We start from the raw sequence: 16,329 nt of genomic DNA on the forward strand, positions 1-16,329 counted from the left end.
AAGGAATATGTTAAAAGCTCACTGTTCATTTTGAAACTGTAACTAAATGCAATAACATCACGTGTTGACACCATGAAAAACATCACTGGGTAAGCTTAACCAATCATCCTTTCCAGGTTGACCAAAGGCTCTTCTGCCTAGGCCCTTGCATATAAACTTCATAACAGTTTTAAGAAAATATTAGTGCCTTAGTTTTGACTGGCCAATGTCCTTGTAGGTGAGTCACTGTCCCTACTGTAAAAATTGAGTCTTGTTCTAAAATGAAAATTCTCTCCCTGATTTTTATAGACATAAATTTATTTGGCATTAACTATATTACAATTTTATTTGGTATAAATTACCATATACAAACCTCCAAGAGCTGGCATTACTTTAAAAACATTTGAATACTGTTAACAGTATGGAGGTTCCTTAAAACACTAAAAATAGAATTACCGTATGACCCAGCAATCCCACTACTGGGCATATACCCTGAGAAAACCATAATTCAAAATGACACATGTACCACAATGTTCATTGCAGCACTGTTTACAGTAGCCAGGTTGAAAACAACCTAAATGTCCAACGACAGATGAATGGATAAAGAAGTTATGGTACATATATACAATGCAATATTACTCAGCCATAAAAAGGAGGGCAATTGGGTCATTTGTAGAGATGTGGATGGACCTAGAGTCTGTCATGCAGAGTGAAGTAAGTCAGAAAGAGAAAAACAAATATCGTACATCAGTGCATATATGTGGAATCTAGAAGAATGCTACAGATGAACCTGTTTGCAAGGCAGGAATAGAGACGCAGACGTAGAGAACTGACATGTGGACATGGAGGGTAAGGGGAGGGTAGGACGAATTGGGAGATTAGGATTGACATACCCTACCATGTGTAAAATAGGTAGCTAGTGGGAATCTGCTGTGTAGCACAGGGAGCTCAGCTCAGTGCTCTGTGATAACCTAGATGGATGGGATTGGGGGGAGGGAGGTCCAAGAGGGAGGGGATATATGTACACATATAGCTGAATCACTTTGTGGTACAGCAGAAACCAACACAACATTCTAAAGTAATTATACTCCAATAAAAAAAAAAATTGAACATTCAGTTTCACAATGAAATAGTATCCTGATCAGTACTATACATCATATTAATTATATGTTCTTGAGTGTAGGAAAAAGTGAAGGATATTTCATTTGAATCTCAAATCAATTATGAGAATTCAAAATATTTCTGATATCAGTCATGTAAAAGAGCAGATCTGAATGAATAGAAACTATTTCTGTTCTTAGTCTCTGAGGAGCAAAAGGAATGCCACACAAAAATATCTCTGTAGCAAAAATTTACATTCATTCATTCAAAAAAAAACAAACTATGGAAAATTTTCCCTATTCCCCTCAATTTGAAAAAATAACCTGTTAACTCTGTTTTCACAGATTAGCAGGTAGATATCTACAAAAAATTATCTTGGAAGATTTGTCTTATATATAAATTATTGACTTTTATAAGCTTGAAAAAACTTTGTATATTTATATGCACTGTAAAAATTATAGCATGAAAGCTTTTTCAATATTTCTACAGTGATCAAAATGAACAGGTCTCATTTCTTTCTTTTTTCATTAAAAATAAATAATGCTTCCAATATCAGTATAAAGGCACTAGGTGATTATAAGAGTGCTGTTGCAAGAAGGTTACTGGATTGTGTAATATTCTGGGGTGTATACACAAAAAGTGTGGTTTGGCCACAGAAAGAAGTCAGAAGTCAAAGAAAATATTTTTTTTCTCACTCTAAAATGGTACTTTATTGGTTTAAATATTCTGAATTAGATTCATAGACCAATAACAAATAATCCTCAAATAACAAGTTATCCTCATCCAAAAATGGAAAAATAATATACAATTTTCCTGTCCTCCCTGAAAAAGTTAACCATCTAACTTTTTACATCTGATGGTTGTATTCAGTAAAGGAATTGCTGTCATGGACAGAATAGTTCTAATAATAGAATTAGTGTTTAAAAATGGCTATTGTGTTTAAAACTCCATATTGAAAAAAAATTGTCACCTTCATTCTTCTTAGAAGCTATTATTCTCATAAAAGATTTGCAAACTCCATCCATTGTAATTCTGCCCTTGACACTTTGAAGAATGTCCAAATTATGTGGTATGGATCGTAATAGAGAGTAATGTGTTAAATACTTTTTATAGAAATATTTTTATCTAAAAAATTAAGTAGGACTAAATATTGTATACAGAGACTACAAGTTTTTATATAATATATAACAACATAATGTACATGTAAATACATTTTGTTTGGTATATGTGTAAGTCAATTTTACAGTTGCCAAAGGGAAGCATTTTTTGCTGTAGTGTTTGGAAAGCTAATTGACCTAGTCTGTGAAGAATTATCTAAGCTTATGTCTATGCTTCTTACTTAATTTTTTTAATTGAAGTATAGTTATTTTACAGTGTTGTGTTAGTGTCAAGTGTACAGCAAAGTGATTAAGTTACACACACACACACACACACACACACACACACACACACACACACACACACACATATTCTTTTTCAGATGCTTTTCCACTATAGGTTATTCTAGGATAGTGAGTCTAGTTCCTCTTACTACACGTTAGGTCCTTGTTTACCTATTTTATATATAGCAGTGTGTACATCCCAATCTCCCCTACCCCACCCTTCCACCCCCACCCCCCTGCTATTCCCTTTGGTAGCCATAAGTTTGTGAGCCTATTTCTATTTTGTAAATAAGTTTATTTGTATCATTTTTTAAGATTCCACATATAAGTAACACCATATGATATTTGTCTTTCTCTGTCTGACTTACTTCACTTAGTATATGATAATCTGTAGGTCCCATCCATGTTGCTGACATTATTTCATTCTTTTTTAATGCCTGAGTAGTATTCCATGGTATATATGTACCACATCTTCTTTATCCATTCATCTCTCGATGGACATTTAGGTTGCTTCCATGTCTTGGCTATTGTAAATAGTGCTGCTAGTAACATTGGGGTGCACGTATCTTTTCTAATTAGAGTTTTCTCTGGGTATATGCCCAGTAATGGGATTGCTGAATCATATGGTAATTCTATTTTTAGTTTTTTAAGGAACTTCCATACTGTTCTCCATAGTGGCTATACCAATTTACATTCCCACTAACAGTGTAGGAGGGTTCCCTTTTCTCCACACCCCCTCTAGCATTTATTCTTTGTAGACTTTTTGATGATGGCCATTCTGACCTGTGTGAGGTGAAACTTCATTGTAGTTTTGATTTGCATTTCTCTTAATAATTAACAATGTTGAGCATTTTTTCATGTACCTATTGACCATTTGTATATCCTCTTTGGAGAAATGTCTGTTTAGGTCTTCTGCCCGTTTTTTTTATTGGGTTGCTTGGGATTTTTTTTTTTTATTAAGCTATATGAGCTGTTTGTACATTTTGGAAATTAAACCCTTGTTGCATCCTTTGCAAATATTTTCCCCCATTTTCTAGGCTGTGGGAGGAGGAAGTCTTTAGCTGGCCTGTCTGCTGATGGGTGGGGCTGTGTTCCCACCCAGTTAGTTATTTGGCCTGAGGCGTCCCACCACTGGGGCTTGCAGGCTACTGCGTGGGGCCAGGTCTTGGTGCCAAAATGTCAGTCTCTGGGAGAGCTCATGCAGATGAATTCCCCCATCTCTATCCACCACCAGTCCCCAGGAGTCCCTCCAAGACCAGCAGATAGGTCTGTCCCAGGCTCCTATCAAATTGCTGCTTTTGCCCTGGGTCCCGGTGCACATGAGATTTTGTGTGCACCCTTTAAGAGTGAAGCCTCTATTTCCCCCAATCCTGGGGAGCTCCTGCAATCAAGCCCTGCTGGCCTTCAAAATCAGATGCTCTGGGGGGCTCTTCTTCCCCGTGCTGGACCCCCAGGGTGGGGGGCTCAGAACTCTCACTCCTGTGGGAGAACCTCTGTAATATAATTATTCTCCAGTTTGGGGTCATTCACCTTGGGGGGTATGGGATTTGATTACATTGGGAGTTCGCCTCTCCTACCAGTCTCTTTGTGTCCCCGTCTTTATGTCTTTAGCTATAGAGGATCTTTTCTGGTAGGTTTCAGTGTTTTTCAAGGATGGTTTTTCTGCAGATTGTTGTGATTTTGGTGTGCTCTTAAGAGGAGGTGATGTTAGGGTCCTTCTATTTCACCATCTTGGCCGCTTTCCTATGCTTCTTAATTTTTCAAAAGTGGTAATGCCCCTGATTTTGGAGAAGCTCCGTACATCAAAGACTACAAATCAATTTTCATGATTCTGGAAACTAAAGGTTTTTTTATGAAAGGTTATTGCTAATTAAGAGTATTAGTTTAGCTCAGAGCTTCCTAATAGAAATACAACATAAGCCACATACCGCATTTAAAAATTTCCAGTATTCACATTAAAACAAGTAAAAAGAAACACATGAAATGTAATGATATATTTTTTACTTATTATATCCAATATAGCACAGTTTCAGCATGTAATAAATATTTTTTAAAATTGAGTTATTTTATGGTTTTTGGTCCACACTAAGGTCTTTGAAATCCAGTGTGTATATATACTTACAGAACATCTCAATTTGGACTAACCACGTTTCAAAGGCTCAACGGCCATTTGTGACTAGTGACTATGCACATCTAGCCCATCTCTTAACATTTGAAAGGAAGTAGGTCTAGCAGAAATAAAAATATCACTTTGTTATTTTTATTTGTCATTAGGAATTATGACCTTTTGATTTAAGTTTTATTTATTAATATACATGCCTAAAAGTTCCAAAATGACACAGTTAAAAACAATCTCCCTCTCAGTGCCATTCTCCAGCCTCTCCATTCCTTTTCCTGGAGGCAAAGTGTTATAGCCAGTCTGTCGTATATTCTCCCAGAGCTGATTTTATTTTTATTTTTGTGAAGGTACAGGTTGTGGCATTCTTATACATACTGTTCTGCAGCTTTCTTTACTTCATTTAATTACTTGGAAATACTTCATCTGAAAATATAGGTTGTTTCCAAACTTTGCTAGTGCAAAACACTGTGCATACATGGTTTAACAAATATGTGCATATTTGTTAGATGAGAGTTTAAAACTGAATGATCAAAGGAAGTTTCTACGAAATTCTGTAGATATTGCTAAATCCTCCTGTATGGTATTCGTATTAGTTTTGACTCCTGAGAACTACATAACAACATGTCTGTTTCCCCATATGCTTGCCAACGTAGTGTATTATTAAAGTTTTTGTTCGTTGCCAATTTGGAAAAAAAAACTGTATCTTGTTGCAGTCTTAATTTGCATTTCTTTTTATAAGTTCTGATGGACATTTAAAAAATATTTAAAAGCCACTTGCATTTCATTTTCTGTGAACTGTCCATGTCCTTTGCTCATTTTTTCCTGTTCAATGGTTGGTCTTTTCCCTGTCAATGTGTATGAGTCCTATATATTAAGTATTATGTAACTTTTAACTTTGCTGTGGGTTTATTTTTACATGCACAAAGTTTATTGAACTTCCTCATCTTTTATGGCTTCTAGATTTTGTGTCACAAAGACCTTGTCCAGTCATTCGATTATTTTTTTTTGTTTTCTCAGGCTGCTTTTAATTTTTTTAGGGTTTTGTTTTCCATATTCAGAATTTAAATCCATCTAGAATACATTTTGGTACAAGATGTAAGGGACCGATCCAACTGTATCATTTTTTCAGAAAACTATTCCATTGTTCTAATATATTTATTTGAAATGCCATCATCATTACCTCATACTATATTTCTATGTGTGTTTGAATCTATTTCTGGACATTCTATTCTATTCCATTGGTCTTATAAACACTCTATTATCTATTTATGTGCAAGTACGAGCTGTTTTAAGTACAGTAGAGCTTTTGTTGCTTTTTAATATCTTTCCATTTGGCTCCTACACTGCCCGAGCCCCATTATGATTCTCTTTCAGATTATTCCTGGTTATCCAATTTGTTTATTTTTCCACATGAACTTTAGAGTCAGCTTCTTAATAACTCAACCCATTCTTTTAGTATTTTTATGAAAATACATTAAATGAATAGATTAATTTGACAACTATACAAGTACATATTATATCTTTCTACTTGTTTTGTTTTTGTGTTTGGGTATCCCTCAGTATTGTTTTAACGTTTTATTCAGATAGGTCTTTCACATTTCTTTTTAAGTTTGTTCTTAGTATTATAAAAATATTTTTTCTATTACAGTTTTTTATTCCACCATAGCTTCTGACTGGTTGTTGCTTTTAGGTACCAAGGCTGTTGATTTTTTTTTTTTCTAGCTACTTTACTGTCGTCTGTAACAGTTTTTCAGTTGATTCTCTTGGTTGGCCAGTATACAATCTTATTCTCTGCAAATGATAACTTTAGTGTTGCTTCCCAGTGTTTATTTCTTCCTCTGTTTCATTTGTCTTGGTTAGTAAGCAATGGCTATTTTAATAGAGCTTTTTTATAGCCCAAAGGGAAAATAGTCTTGATTTTTTTTCTACTTATAGCCTTAAAATAAATTTAATGAGAAAAACTGTGGGAAAATAAAGCATGACTCTATAATGAATGGGGCAGCATTCACTTTATATAATGGATTATTTTTGCTTTTCTGGTGCCCATTTCTTCTTGCTTTCCCTATCATTTTGGACTTTGAAATCTCCATCAGTATTGATCTCGAAAAGTTTGAATGAATGACTGAATAAAGAAATGATCACAAGATAAGCAAATTTATATCAATCTAGTGAAACTGATTGGATGCTCACTCTAAGCACAAAGATAAATAGAGTAGGATATTTTTAAGGAATTCACAGTCCAGTAAGAGAGAGTAAACAAAATACAGTTGAATGTGATATGTTCAGCAGTAGACCATATACAAGATCAAAAAGCAGGATAAAACTGGGAGTGAGTAATTCTTATGGAAAATCAAGGAAAAAATTCTAGGGGAGGTGATCTGAGACAGTTGGAACCAGACACAGGAGTCACAGGGCACAATAAGAGGACTAGGAAGGCAGTCTAGGCAGATAAAACAACAGCATGGAGGTCTGAAACAGCTTGCAATGTTTGGGTATTTATAAGCTGTTGTTATAGTTGGAGTATAATCTGTGGGAGCAAGTAGGAGGACAGAAAAATAGAAACCTGCATATGAAAAACCATTTATATTAGGCAGGAATTCTCAAAAGAAGTAGGCAGCCAGATCTTGTAGAGGAAAATATAGAATCACTTAGAAAAGGCATTTTATAAACTACACTTTCCCCCCACCCCCTCCCCTGGAATGTCAACACTGCAGAGACTGTGCCTTATCTTCCAGGTGTGTCTGGGTAAAGAGTTTGAGAACTACTAATGCAGGCAATATGGAGTCAATAAAGTGTGTTAAGAAGGGTATGACATCAGATTTGCCTTTTAGAACATTCCCTTTGATAACAGTTTGAAGGATCCTTGAAGGACTGGGGAGAGGACAGGCTGGGCTCAGAAGAAATCTATAAAAAGCTATTACAGTAGATAATGAAGCAAGATAATGTAGATCTGGCTACCTAGTGGCAGTGAAGATGATTCAACGAATACATAGGAAATGGAATTGATAGAACTTAGCAAATGATTGGATATGTAAGGTGCTAGAGAAGAAAGAAAGGAGGTCGTCTTTCTCTATTGTTTTTAGCATTTTGACAAAAAAAATTATTTGGGAAGGAAGTTGATACTATTTACTAATACCGTATGAACTTCCCACATGAGCTGTTGATTTTGATCTTTGTTTACTGTGACCATAAATATTTCAGAGTTGCTGGTAAGACAAGAATAATCATTTCCTGAGTAGCTCTTGGCTGTCACTCCGAGACATGAAAATGAGTATCGCAGTTTGCTATGTCTAGGAATTCCAGTATCATTAATGCCCCAGTTCTTCTCTAAGGTGTACTGTTAGTGTTAGATATATATTAATGTACTTTAATTTTTGTTTCCATACGCTTTAGAATTCATTCAGAGGGCAGCCTTGTGGATGGCCCCGAAGCAAGCCTGATGGAACAGGATAGAACGAACCATGTTGAGGGCAACAGACTGAGTCCATTCCTGATACCATCTTCTTCTCCCATTTGCCAGACAGAACCTCTGGCTATAAAGCTCCAGAATGGAAGCCCATTAACCAAGAGACCTTATCCAGAAGTAAATGGAGACACCAAGTGGCAGCCTTTCAAGAGTCATTATGGAATACCCCACATGAAAGGAAGTCAGAATAGCCGCGTGAGTCCAGACTTCACACAAGAAAGTAGAGGGTATTCCAGATGTTTGCAAAATGGAGGGATAAAGCGCACAGTTAGTGAACCTTCTCTCTCTGGGCTCCATCAGAACAAGAAACTGAAACAAGACCAAAAGGCCAATGGAGAAAGCAAGAACTTCGGGGAAAGCCAAGAAAGAAATCCAGGCAAAGGCAGCAGTCAACCCAATGTCTCCGATATGAGTGATAAGAGAGAATCTGTTAGCTCTGCAGCCCAAGGAAATGAAGTTAAAGATTTCACTGTTTTTTCATCACATAACTGCAGTGGATCTGAAAATCCAGAGCTTCAGATTCTGAACCAACAGGAGGGGAAAAATGCTAACTACCACGACAAGAACATTGTATTACTTCTTAAAAATAAGGCAGTGCTAATGCCTAATGGTGCTACAGTTTCTGCCTCTTCCATGGAAAACACACATGGTGAACTCCTGGAAAAGACGCTGTCTCAATATTATCCAGATTGTGTTTCCATTGCGGTGCAGAAAACCACATCTCACATACATGCCATTAACAGTCAGGCTACTAATGAGTTGTCCTGTGAGATCACTCACCCATCGCATACCTCAGGGCAGATCAATTTCCCACAGACCTCGAACTCTGAGCTGCCTCCAGAGCCAGCTGCAGTGGTGACTGAGGCCTGTGGTGCTGATAGTGCCAGTATACCAGCTGCAGTGCTAGGGGCCTGTCCCTTTCCGAAACCAGAGCAACGAAAGTCAGTTTTTGAGATATGCCCGTCTCCGGCAGAAAACAGTAACATCCAAGGAACCACAAAGCTAGTATCTGGTGAAGAATTCTGTTCAGGTTCCAGCAGCAATTTGCAGGCTCCTGGTGGCAGCTCTGAACGGTATTTAAAGCAAAATGAAATGAATGGTGCTTACTTCAAGCAAAGCTCAGTGTTCACTAAGGATTCCTTTTCTGCCACTACCACACCACCACCATCACAATTGCTTCTTTCTCCCCCTCCGCCTCTTCCGCAGGTTCCTCAGCTTCCTTCTGAAGGAAAAAGCACTCTGAATGATGGAGTTTTGGAAGAACACCATCACTACCCCAACCAAAGTAACACAACTCTTTTAAGGGAAGTGAAAATAGAGGGTCACCACGAGGCACCACCATCCCAGAGTCCAACTCCCTCTACACAAGTATCCAACCCCTCTCCGATGCTTCCAGAAAGGCCTCAGAATTACTGTGTTAACAAGAATGACATACGGACTCCAGGGACAATGATGGTTCCATTGTGTTCTGAGAAAACAAGACAACTATCAGAACGTCTCAAACATAACCCACCAATTCTTGGTAGCAGTGGAGATGCACAGGACCACTGCCAGCAGTTGATGGGACACAAAGAGCAAGAGATCTTCAAGAGTCAAGACAAGGAACAGACACGAGACCCTGTGCTCCCAACACAGCCCTATCTGAAACCAGGATGGATTGAATTGAAGGCCCCTCACTGTCATCAAGCAGAATCCCATCTGAAATGTAATGAGGCAACCCTGCGGTCAATTTTTCAGTATCAGTCCAACCCCTCCCATCAAATGACCTCCAAACAATACACTGGAAATTCCAACGTGCCTGGGGGGCTCCCAGGGCAAGCTTACACCCAGAAAATAATGCAACCGGAGCAGAGACCACCAAGGTACCAAGCTGAGATGAATCAAGGGCAGTCTCAAGGTACAGTGGACCAGCATCTCCAGTTCCAAAAACCCTCACTCCAGGTGCACTTCTCCAAAACGGACCCTTCACCCGAAGCTCACAGACAGTCAGTCTGTGCCCTGAGGTGTCATTTCCAACAAAGACCAGATCCCCAAACTGAGAAACTCATGCCCCCAACATTGAAACGGCACTTGAATCAACAGGCTTCCGAGACTGACCCGTTCTCAAACTCACACCTTTCACAACATAAGCCTCATAAGCAGGCAGCACAAACACAACCATCCCAGACTTCACATCTCTCTCAAAACCAGCAACAGCAGCAAAAACTACAGATGACGAATAAGGAACAGATGCCCCAGACCTTTTCTCATCCCCAAGGCAACAGTGATCAGCAAAGAGAAGGATCATTCTTTAGCCAGATTAAAGGAGAAAAATGCTTTCGTGGTGAAGATCAACATTCAAAATCAAGTGAGTTCCAGACTCATAATCCCCAAGTGGGACTGGAGCAAGTACAGAATATGAATAGTATAAATTCCCCCTATGGTCAGATCTTGAAGTCAAATGCAAGCAAAGTGCAGATTTCTTGTTCAAACAATATACACGTAGTTCCAGAAAATAAAGAACAGACTGTAAATTCTGAACTCTTTGCAGGAAACAAGATCCCAAACTCACATCACATGCAATATTTTCCAAATAATGTGACCCCAAAGCAAGATGTTCTTCACAGGTGCTTTCAAGAACTAGAACAGAAGCCTCAACAAGCTTCAGTTCTACAGGGATATAAAAATAGAAACCAAGATGTGTCTAGTCAACAAGCTGCACAGCTCGCTCAGCAAAGGTACCTGATGCAAAACCAAGCAAATGCGTTCCCTTTGCCCAATCAGGCAGGAAGTCACATTCAGACCCTGCCCCAGAAGGACATCCAAAAGCATGCTGCTCTAAGGTGGCACCTTTTGCAGAAGCAAGAACAGCAGCAAACACAACAGCTCCAAGCCGAGTCTTGCCATAGTCAGATGCAAAGGCCAATTAAAGTCGAACCGGGATCCAAGCCCCACGCCTGTATGCGCCTCATGTCAGCACAGCCAGAAAACAAAATGTGGAAAAAGATACCCAAGCAGGAGATTCCACCTCCGAGCTGTGATAACATGCAGCAGCGGAGCATCCTTGAGACCATGGAGCAGCATCTGAAGCAATTTCAGGTCAAATCATTATTTGACCATAAGGCTCTTACTCTAAAATCACAGAAGCAAGTAAAAGTTGAAATGTCAGGGCCAGTCACAGTTTTAACTAGACAAACCACTGCTGCAGAACTTGATAGCCACACCCCAGCTTTAGAGCAGCAAGCAATGCCTTCCTCAGAAAAGACACCAACCAAAAGAACAGCTGGTTCTGTTCTCAATAATTTTTTAGAGTCACCTTCCAAATTACTAGATACTCCTATAAAAAATTTATTGGATACACCTGTCAAGACTCAGTATGATTTCCCATCATGCAGATGTGTAGGTAAGTGCCAGAAATGTACTGAGACACATGGTGTTTATCCAGAATTAGCAAATTTATCTTCAGATATGGGATTTTTCTTTCTTTTTAAAAACTTTGAGTCTGGCAGCAATTTGTGAAGGCTCATAAAAACCTGAAGCTTACATTTCTTGTCTTTAAATTACAGATGCTTGTGCTGTGCAAGAGAGAACTTCACTTACATTCAGTTTTTCAAAAAAATTAAAAAATTGTGCATGCTCATTTGTCCCTCCCTTCAAACCGTTTAAAATAGAAAGGTATCTGTTTTAGCCTAATCAATCTAGTTAACTCTTTGTATATCTCCTGGAGAGATAGCCAGGCAGTAAAAACACCTTGTTAAAATGAGAAAATAACTGCCCTATGCAAACTAATGTAGGAGCTTTTAATATTTTTTAATTCGAGATTGAATGTATTAGTAGTTTTACAAGATTAACTTTTATAATAGATAAGGGGACATTATCATCTTCTGTCTTGGTGACTTAGGGGAAATTTTAATGCCAAAGTCCTGAATATTCATAAAGTTGCCCTTTCTCCGTGTATGCATTTGAAACATTGTGTGATTTATATTTGATATTTTCTCTTTAAAAGTTTCATCTTTTTGATAGAAAATATGCTATTTCCCTTTCTTTTTTTTAAACAAGCATCTTTTTGTTAAAATTCAAGATGCATGATAGGTCTGTTGGAATAGGGAAACTTTTTGCTGATTGATGCAATTTTATATATATATATATATATAAAGATCTTAATTATAGCTACTCAGCTTGGATACAGTAGAAGACATTTGTAAAAACCAGCGTTCAACTAATGTGGCTAATGGTCCACCCACTTTATGTTATTCCTCTTAAAATGGTACACTCCACATTTTATAGAAGGATGGAGGGAAGATCCGTACTGCCCCTTTGTGTGGGGGTAATATTATTGCCTCACTGGCCTAATGTGCCACACATGTCATAGACAACATTGGGTAAGTTATACTCATCTTCACACCCTTCTCCTATCATACAAACCTTTTTTTCCCCACTTCTCATCTTTGATAGTGTACAAGAGCCTCTTCCTTTTATCTGACCCTCTCTTCAATATTTTCTCTCATCATAAGTTGTTCTAAAGTAGTACATACCACATGGGTCTGGATTGAATGTTCTTATTTTCAAAACAGAGTAATCGAATATTGTGGGGAAACGAGAGGAGAAAAAGGTATCTTGACAATAAACTGAACAAAATCCTGGGGGTGAGATAGGACAGGAAATTTTATTTTTAATCTTTTAACATCCAAATAACAGGCAGGCTTCTAGTAAGCTGTAATTTTTTTTTCTTCAGTTTAAAAGATTGGACTGTAGTTGATATTACATATAATATATTCTAATTCCCTCACTGTCTATTTAGTTCCACTTACTTGATTTAAAATAATTCCTTATCCCATATCTGAAATGCAATTTAATATATTTTTATCCAACAGGCAGAATGGACATATACTTAATTATTTGGCACATTTTCTAATAGATTAGTCCATCAGTTTACTCATTTTAAAGAAAAAAAATGTTTAAAGTCACATTTAGGACCCTTAATGTACAGGTGGGGGATAAGCTTTGTGGATGTAGCCTTTATATTTAGTATAATTGAGGTCTAAAATAATAATCTTCTATTATCTCAACAGAGCAAATTATTGAAAAAGATGAAGGTCCTTTTTATACCCATCTAGGAGCAGGTCCTAATGTGGCAGCTATTAGAGAAATCATGGAAGAAAGGTAATTAACGCAAAGGCACAGGGCAGATTAACGTTTATCCTTTTGTATATGTCAGAATTTTTCCAGCTTTCACATACAAAGCAGTAAACAATTGTAAATTGAGTAATTATTAGTAGGCTTAGCTATTCCAGGGTTGCCAACACTACACACTGTGCTATTCACCAGAGAGTCACAATATTTGACAGGACTAATAGCCTGCAAGCTGGCATAGGCTGCCCACTTTGAGATGGATGCCAGAAAACCCAGGCATGAACAAGAACCAGCCAGCCAGCCTGCTAGGCACAAGGGTGCTGGCACAGGCTGCAAAGAGAGCGCCCACTCTGGTTTTCCCACTCGATGATAAAAAAGGAAAAGGGGGGAAAGGTGGTATAAGAAAGGACCCATTGAGTCGAATTCACCTAGAGTTATAAATGAGTAGTTATCTCCAAGGAAGTTGTCCATTAGTATGAGCAGAGGGCAAGAGTGATGTACTGAATAGAAATAGAGACAGATTCTATTTATAGCTGCATTTTTTTTTTTTTACCTGTCAGTCATAGGTATGCAAGTACTTACCTGAATCTACACAGTTACTCCTGCATGTCATCTTGCAGACTTGAAGACTGTTATGAGCAAGATAATCAATGCAGAGAGAGACTTTCATATAGGTATCCACAGCTCTGAGCTGTTATTACGCTAGGGTGCCTTTTCTTTAAGAGGTAGGCATTTTTATCATTAAAATACATTAGGAGACATTCTGGGCAGCAAGGACATATTCCATATCATTGTTGCCCAAAATTCAAATTATTCATTTCTAAATGAGCACATAGAAATTCACTAAATAATTGTCTAGTAGCCTGGCAGAAATAGTGAATTTCCCTAAGTGCCCTCTTGTATTAGCAAGGAGTAAGTAGTGCTTTGGTTATAAGGGAAAATATAATCTATTTCTAGAATTATCCTATATTTTCAAAATTGCTGGATACTGGTTACTTGCCAGCCTTTTAAAAAAAATGAGAGATTCTTAGAGAAACAGTCCTAACTAAAATGAGTCCCCAAGTTTTAAAATAACTAAATTTAGTAAAGGACAAATAGTACGTTATTTTAGAAGACTGAATTTAACAAACTTTAAAAAGTTTTGTGCTTTGTGAAATTATGTATAAAAATAAGCTTTCCCATTATTTTTACCCATCATATAATTTCAAAATAGTTCATTACAATTATCAGTATATTTTGATACTGAAGAAATACAAGGCTTAAAGTCTACTATCCAGTTTGCTTGGCTTAGTTCTGTTTTTTAAAAATAAACTATTCATTTCTCAGGATGTGGCCATAGAGTAAAATTATGCTCAAATGTTCAATATATTGGTTACCTCTTAGATTCATTTGCTAATTTTATGTGTGTGTGTGTTTCTGTGGATTTCTTTAAGGTTTGGACAGAAGGGTAAAGCTATTAGGATTGAAAGAGTCATCTATACTGGTAAAGAAGGCAAAAGTTCTCAGGGATGTCCTATTGCCAAATGGGTAAGTGTGACTTGACAAGGCCTTTGGTCTTCAGTCTTGGGCATTTTGATTCATTCATCTAACCCTGGGAATTGGGTTATCAGATCAGAGAATCATTTATGCCAGTTGAAAGGAATATTGCTTATATTTATCACGTGTCATCTCTTAAGAAAAAGGCAGATTAGTATAAAATCATGTACAAACTGTATGTAATTGAAAAAATTTAATAGTGAGGAGGAGGTCTGTTCAAGTGCCTGCTAGAAGTGTAATTCTTCCCGGCATGTGAGGAAGAGGTCCTTCATCCTTTAAGTACCTGCAGTTAATCTTTGTCATTTTTGAAGACCTTGAACTTTAAAGGCTTGCTTGTCTTCCATCTAGCTCTGGCTTTAGTGCAGGGAGCATTGTCCCCACTGTACTGGGTCGAGTCTGCTACACCCCGAGTGCTTTTGCATCTCTCCCAGTTCTGACCCCAGGGTAAGCCCCGACGTTATAGATGGGCAGCAAAAGGCAAGTTGCAGGTGCTGGTATATGTCGCCCTAATTGTGACCCAGACTTGAGAAAATATACAGACGTCAGTCAATGCTCTCATCTGCTGCAAGTGACCCTTGTTTTGTTTTGGTTGGGGTGGTGGGTGTTGGGGTGGAATGGTGACCCGAACAGGTGGTTCGCAGAAGCTGCAGCGAGGAGAAGCTACTGTGCTTGGTGCGAGAGCGAGCTGGCCACACCTGTGAGGCTGCGGTGATTGTGATTCTCATCCTGGTGTGGGAAGGAATCCCACTCTCTCTGGCTGACAAACTGTACTCCGAGCTCACCGAGACCCTGAGGAAATACGGCACGCTCACCAATCGTCGGTGTGCCCTGAATGAAGAGTAAGTGCATCCCAGGCCTCTCTTCTCTTTCCACCGCTAGGAAAGCTTAATTGTTGGTTTGAGGGCAGAGAGTTGAAACTGCGTTTTCACATTTACAAAACAGGGATCAAAATGCCTGCTTCACAGCCATTCAGTAGGAACTTGCATTTGCTAATGCTAACATGGATACTTCGAAGCAATTTCATTTACTAATATTTTGTACCTTCGGACAGTGTAACTATGAGTTAGAAGCAGCTTGCTGGAAATCTGAGTGTCTGTACCCACAAACTCAACCATACCATAAACCTGAAAATATTTATGTGTCCGCTTACTGCAAGTGACAACTGTTTAGTGTGCCTAGCCACCACATTAGTTAAGTATTGACACCACTTCTGTGTAGCAGTATCTGAGACAGTTTGGTGAGAAACTTTAGGATTCCCAGGTCAAGGACTTTATATGTAACAAACATAAAAATATAAGGCTTGTTTATAGAAGTTCTGTAGAAACAAACTGATTTTGACTTCATTGCAATCTAGTCCATTATTTCCATAATAATAATCAAAATCACTTCCACTTTTACTGCTACTAAATAATCAAGAAATTAATGGCTATGGATGGGCATTATTTTCTAGAAATATGAAAATTTGGAATAGGAGAGCAAGGTATGCAGTTAAATATATTGAATGCATCCAAGTGCTGGTATGGTTTTGTTTTGTGTTTTTTGTTTTTTAACCTTATCTACCTGCAGGAAGTTTACATCTTCACTTGGAGAAAGCTTAATTTTTTATTTTCCTTCTGCTATGCTATTCTTGTGAT

At 37.9% G+C, this 16,329-nt stretch overlaps 1 protein-coding gene across 6 annotated transcripts in view; it reads left to right on the forward strand.

The window, feature by feature from the left end:
* Positions 1-16,329, forward strand: part of TET2 (tet methylcytosine dioxygenase 2) — a 134,340-nt gene that overhangs the window by 85,948 nt on the left and 32,063 nt on the right. For 4 of the 6 annotated variants that reach the window (XM_027103414.1, XM_027103416.1, XM_027103418.1 and 1 more), the window contains exons 3-6: positions 7,975-11,429; positions 13,099-13,189; positions 14,593-14,686; positions 15,326-15,534. In XM_027103414.1, coding sequence (XP_026959215.1) covers positions 8,021-11,429; positions 13,099-13,189; positions 14,593-14,686; positions 15,326-15,534 — 3,803 coding nt within the window. In that variant the 5' untranslated portion in view covers positions 7,975-8,020. Of the gene's footprint in view, positions 1-7,779; positions 7,791-7,974; positions 11,430-13,098; positions 13,190-13,719; positions 13,885-14,592; positions 14,687-15,325; positions 15,535-16,329 lie in introns of those variants that run through there. The other 2 variants (XM_027103415.1, XM_027103419.1) reach the window with 2 other exon arrangements.

The sequence above is a fragment of the Aethalodelphis obliquidens genome, unplaced genomic scaffold, assembly GCF_003676395.1.
Source record: "Aethalodelphis obliquidens isolate GAN/ISIS:26980383/991018 unplaced genomic scaffold, ASM367639v1 scaffold6, whole genome shotgun sequence".
Classification (NCBI taxonomy): Eukaryota; Metazoa; Chordata; class Mammalia; order Artiodactyla; family Delphinidae; genus Aethalodelphis; species Aethalodelphis obliquidens.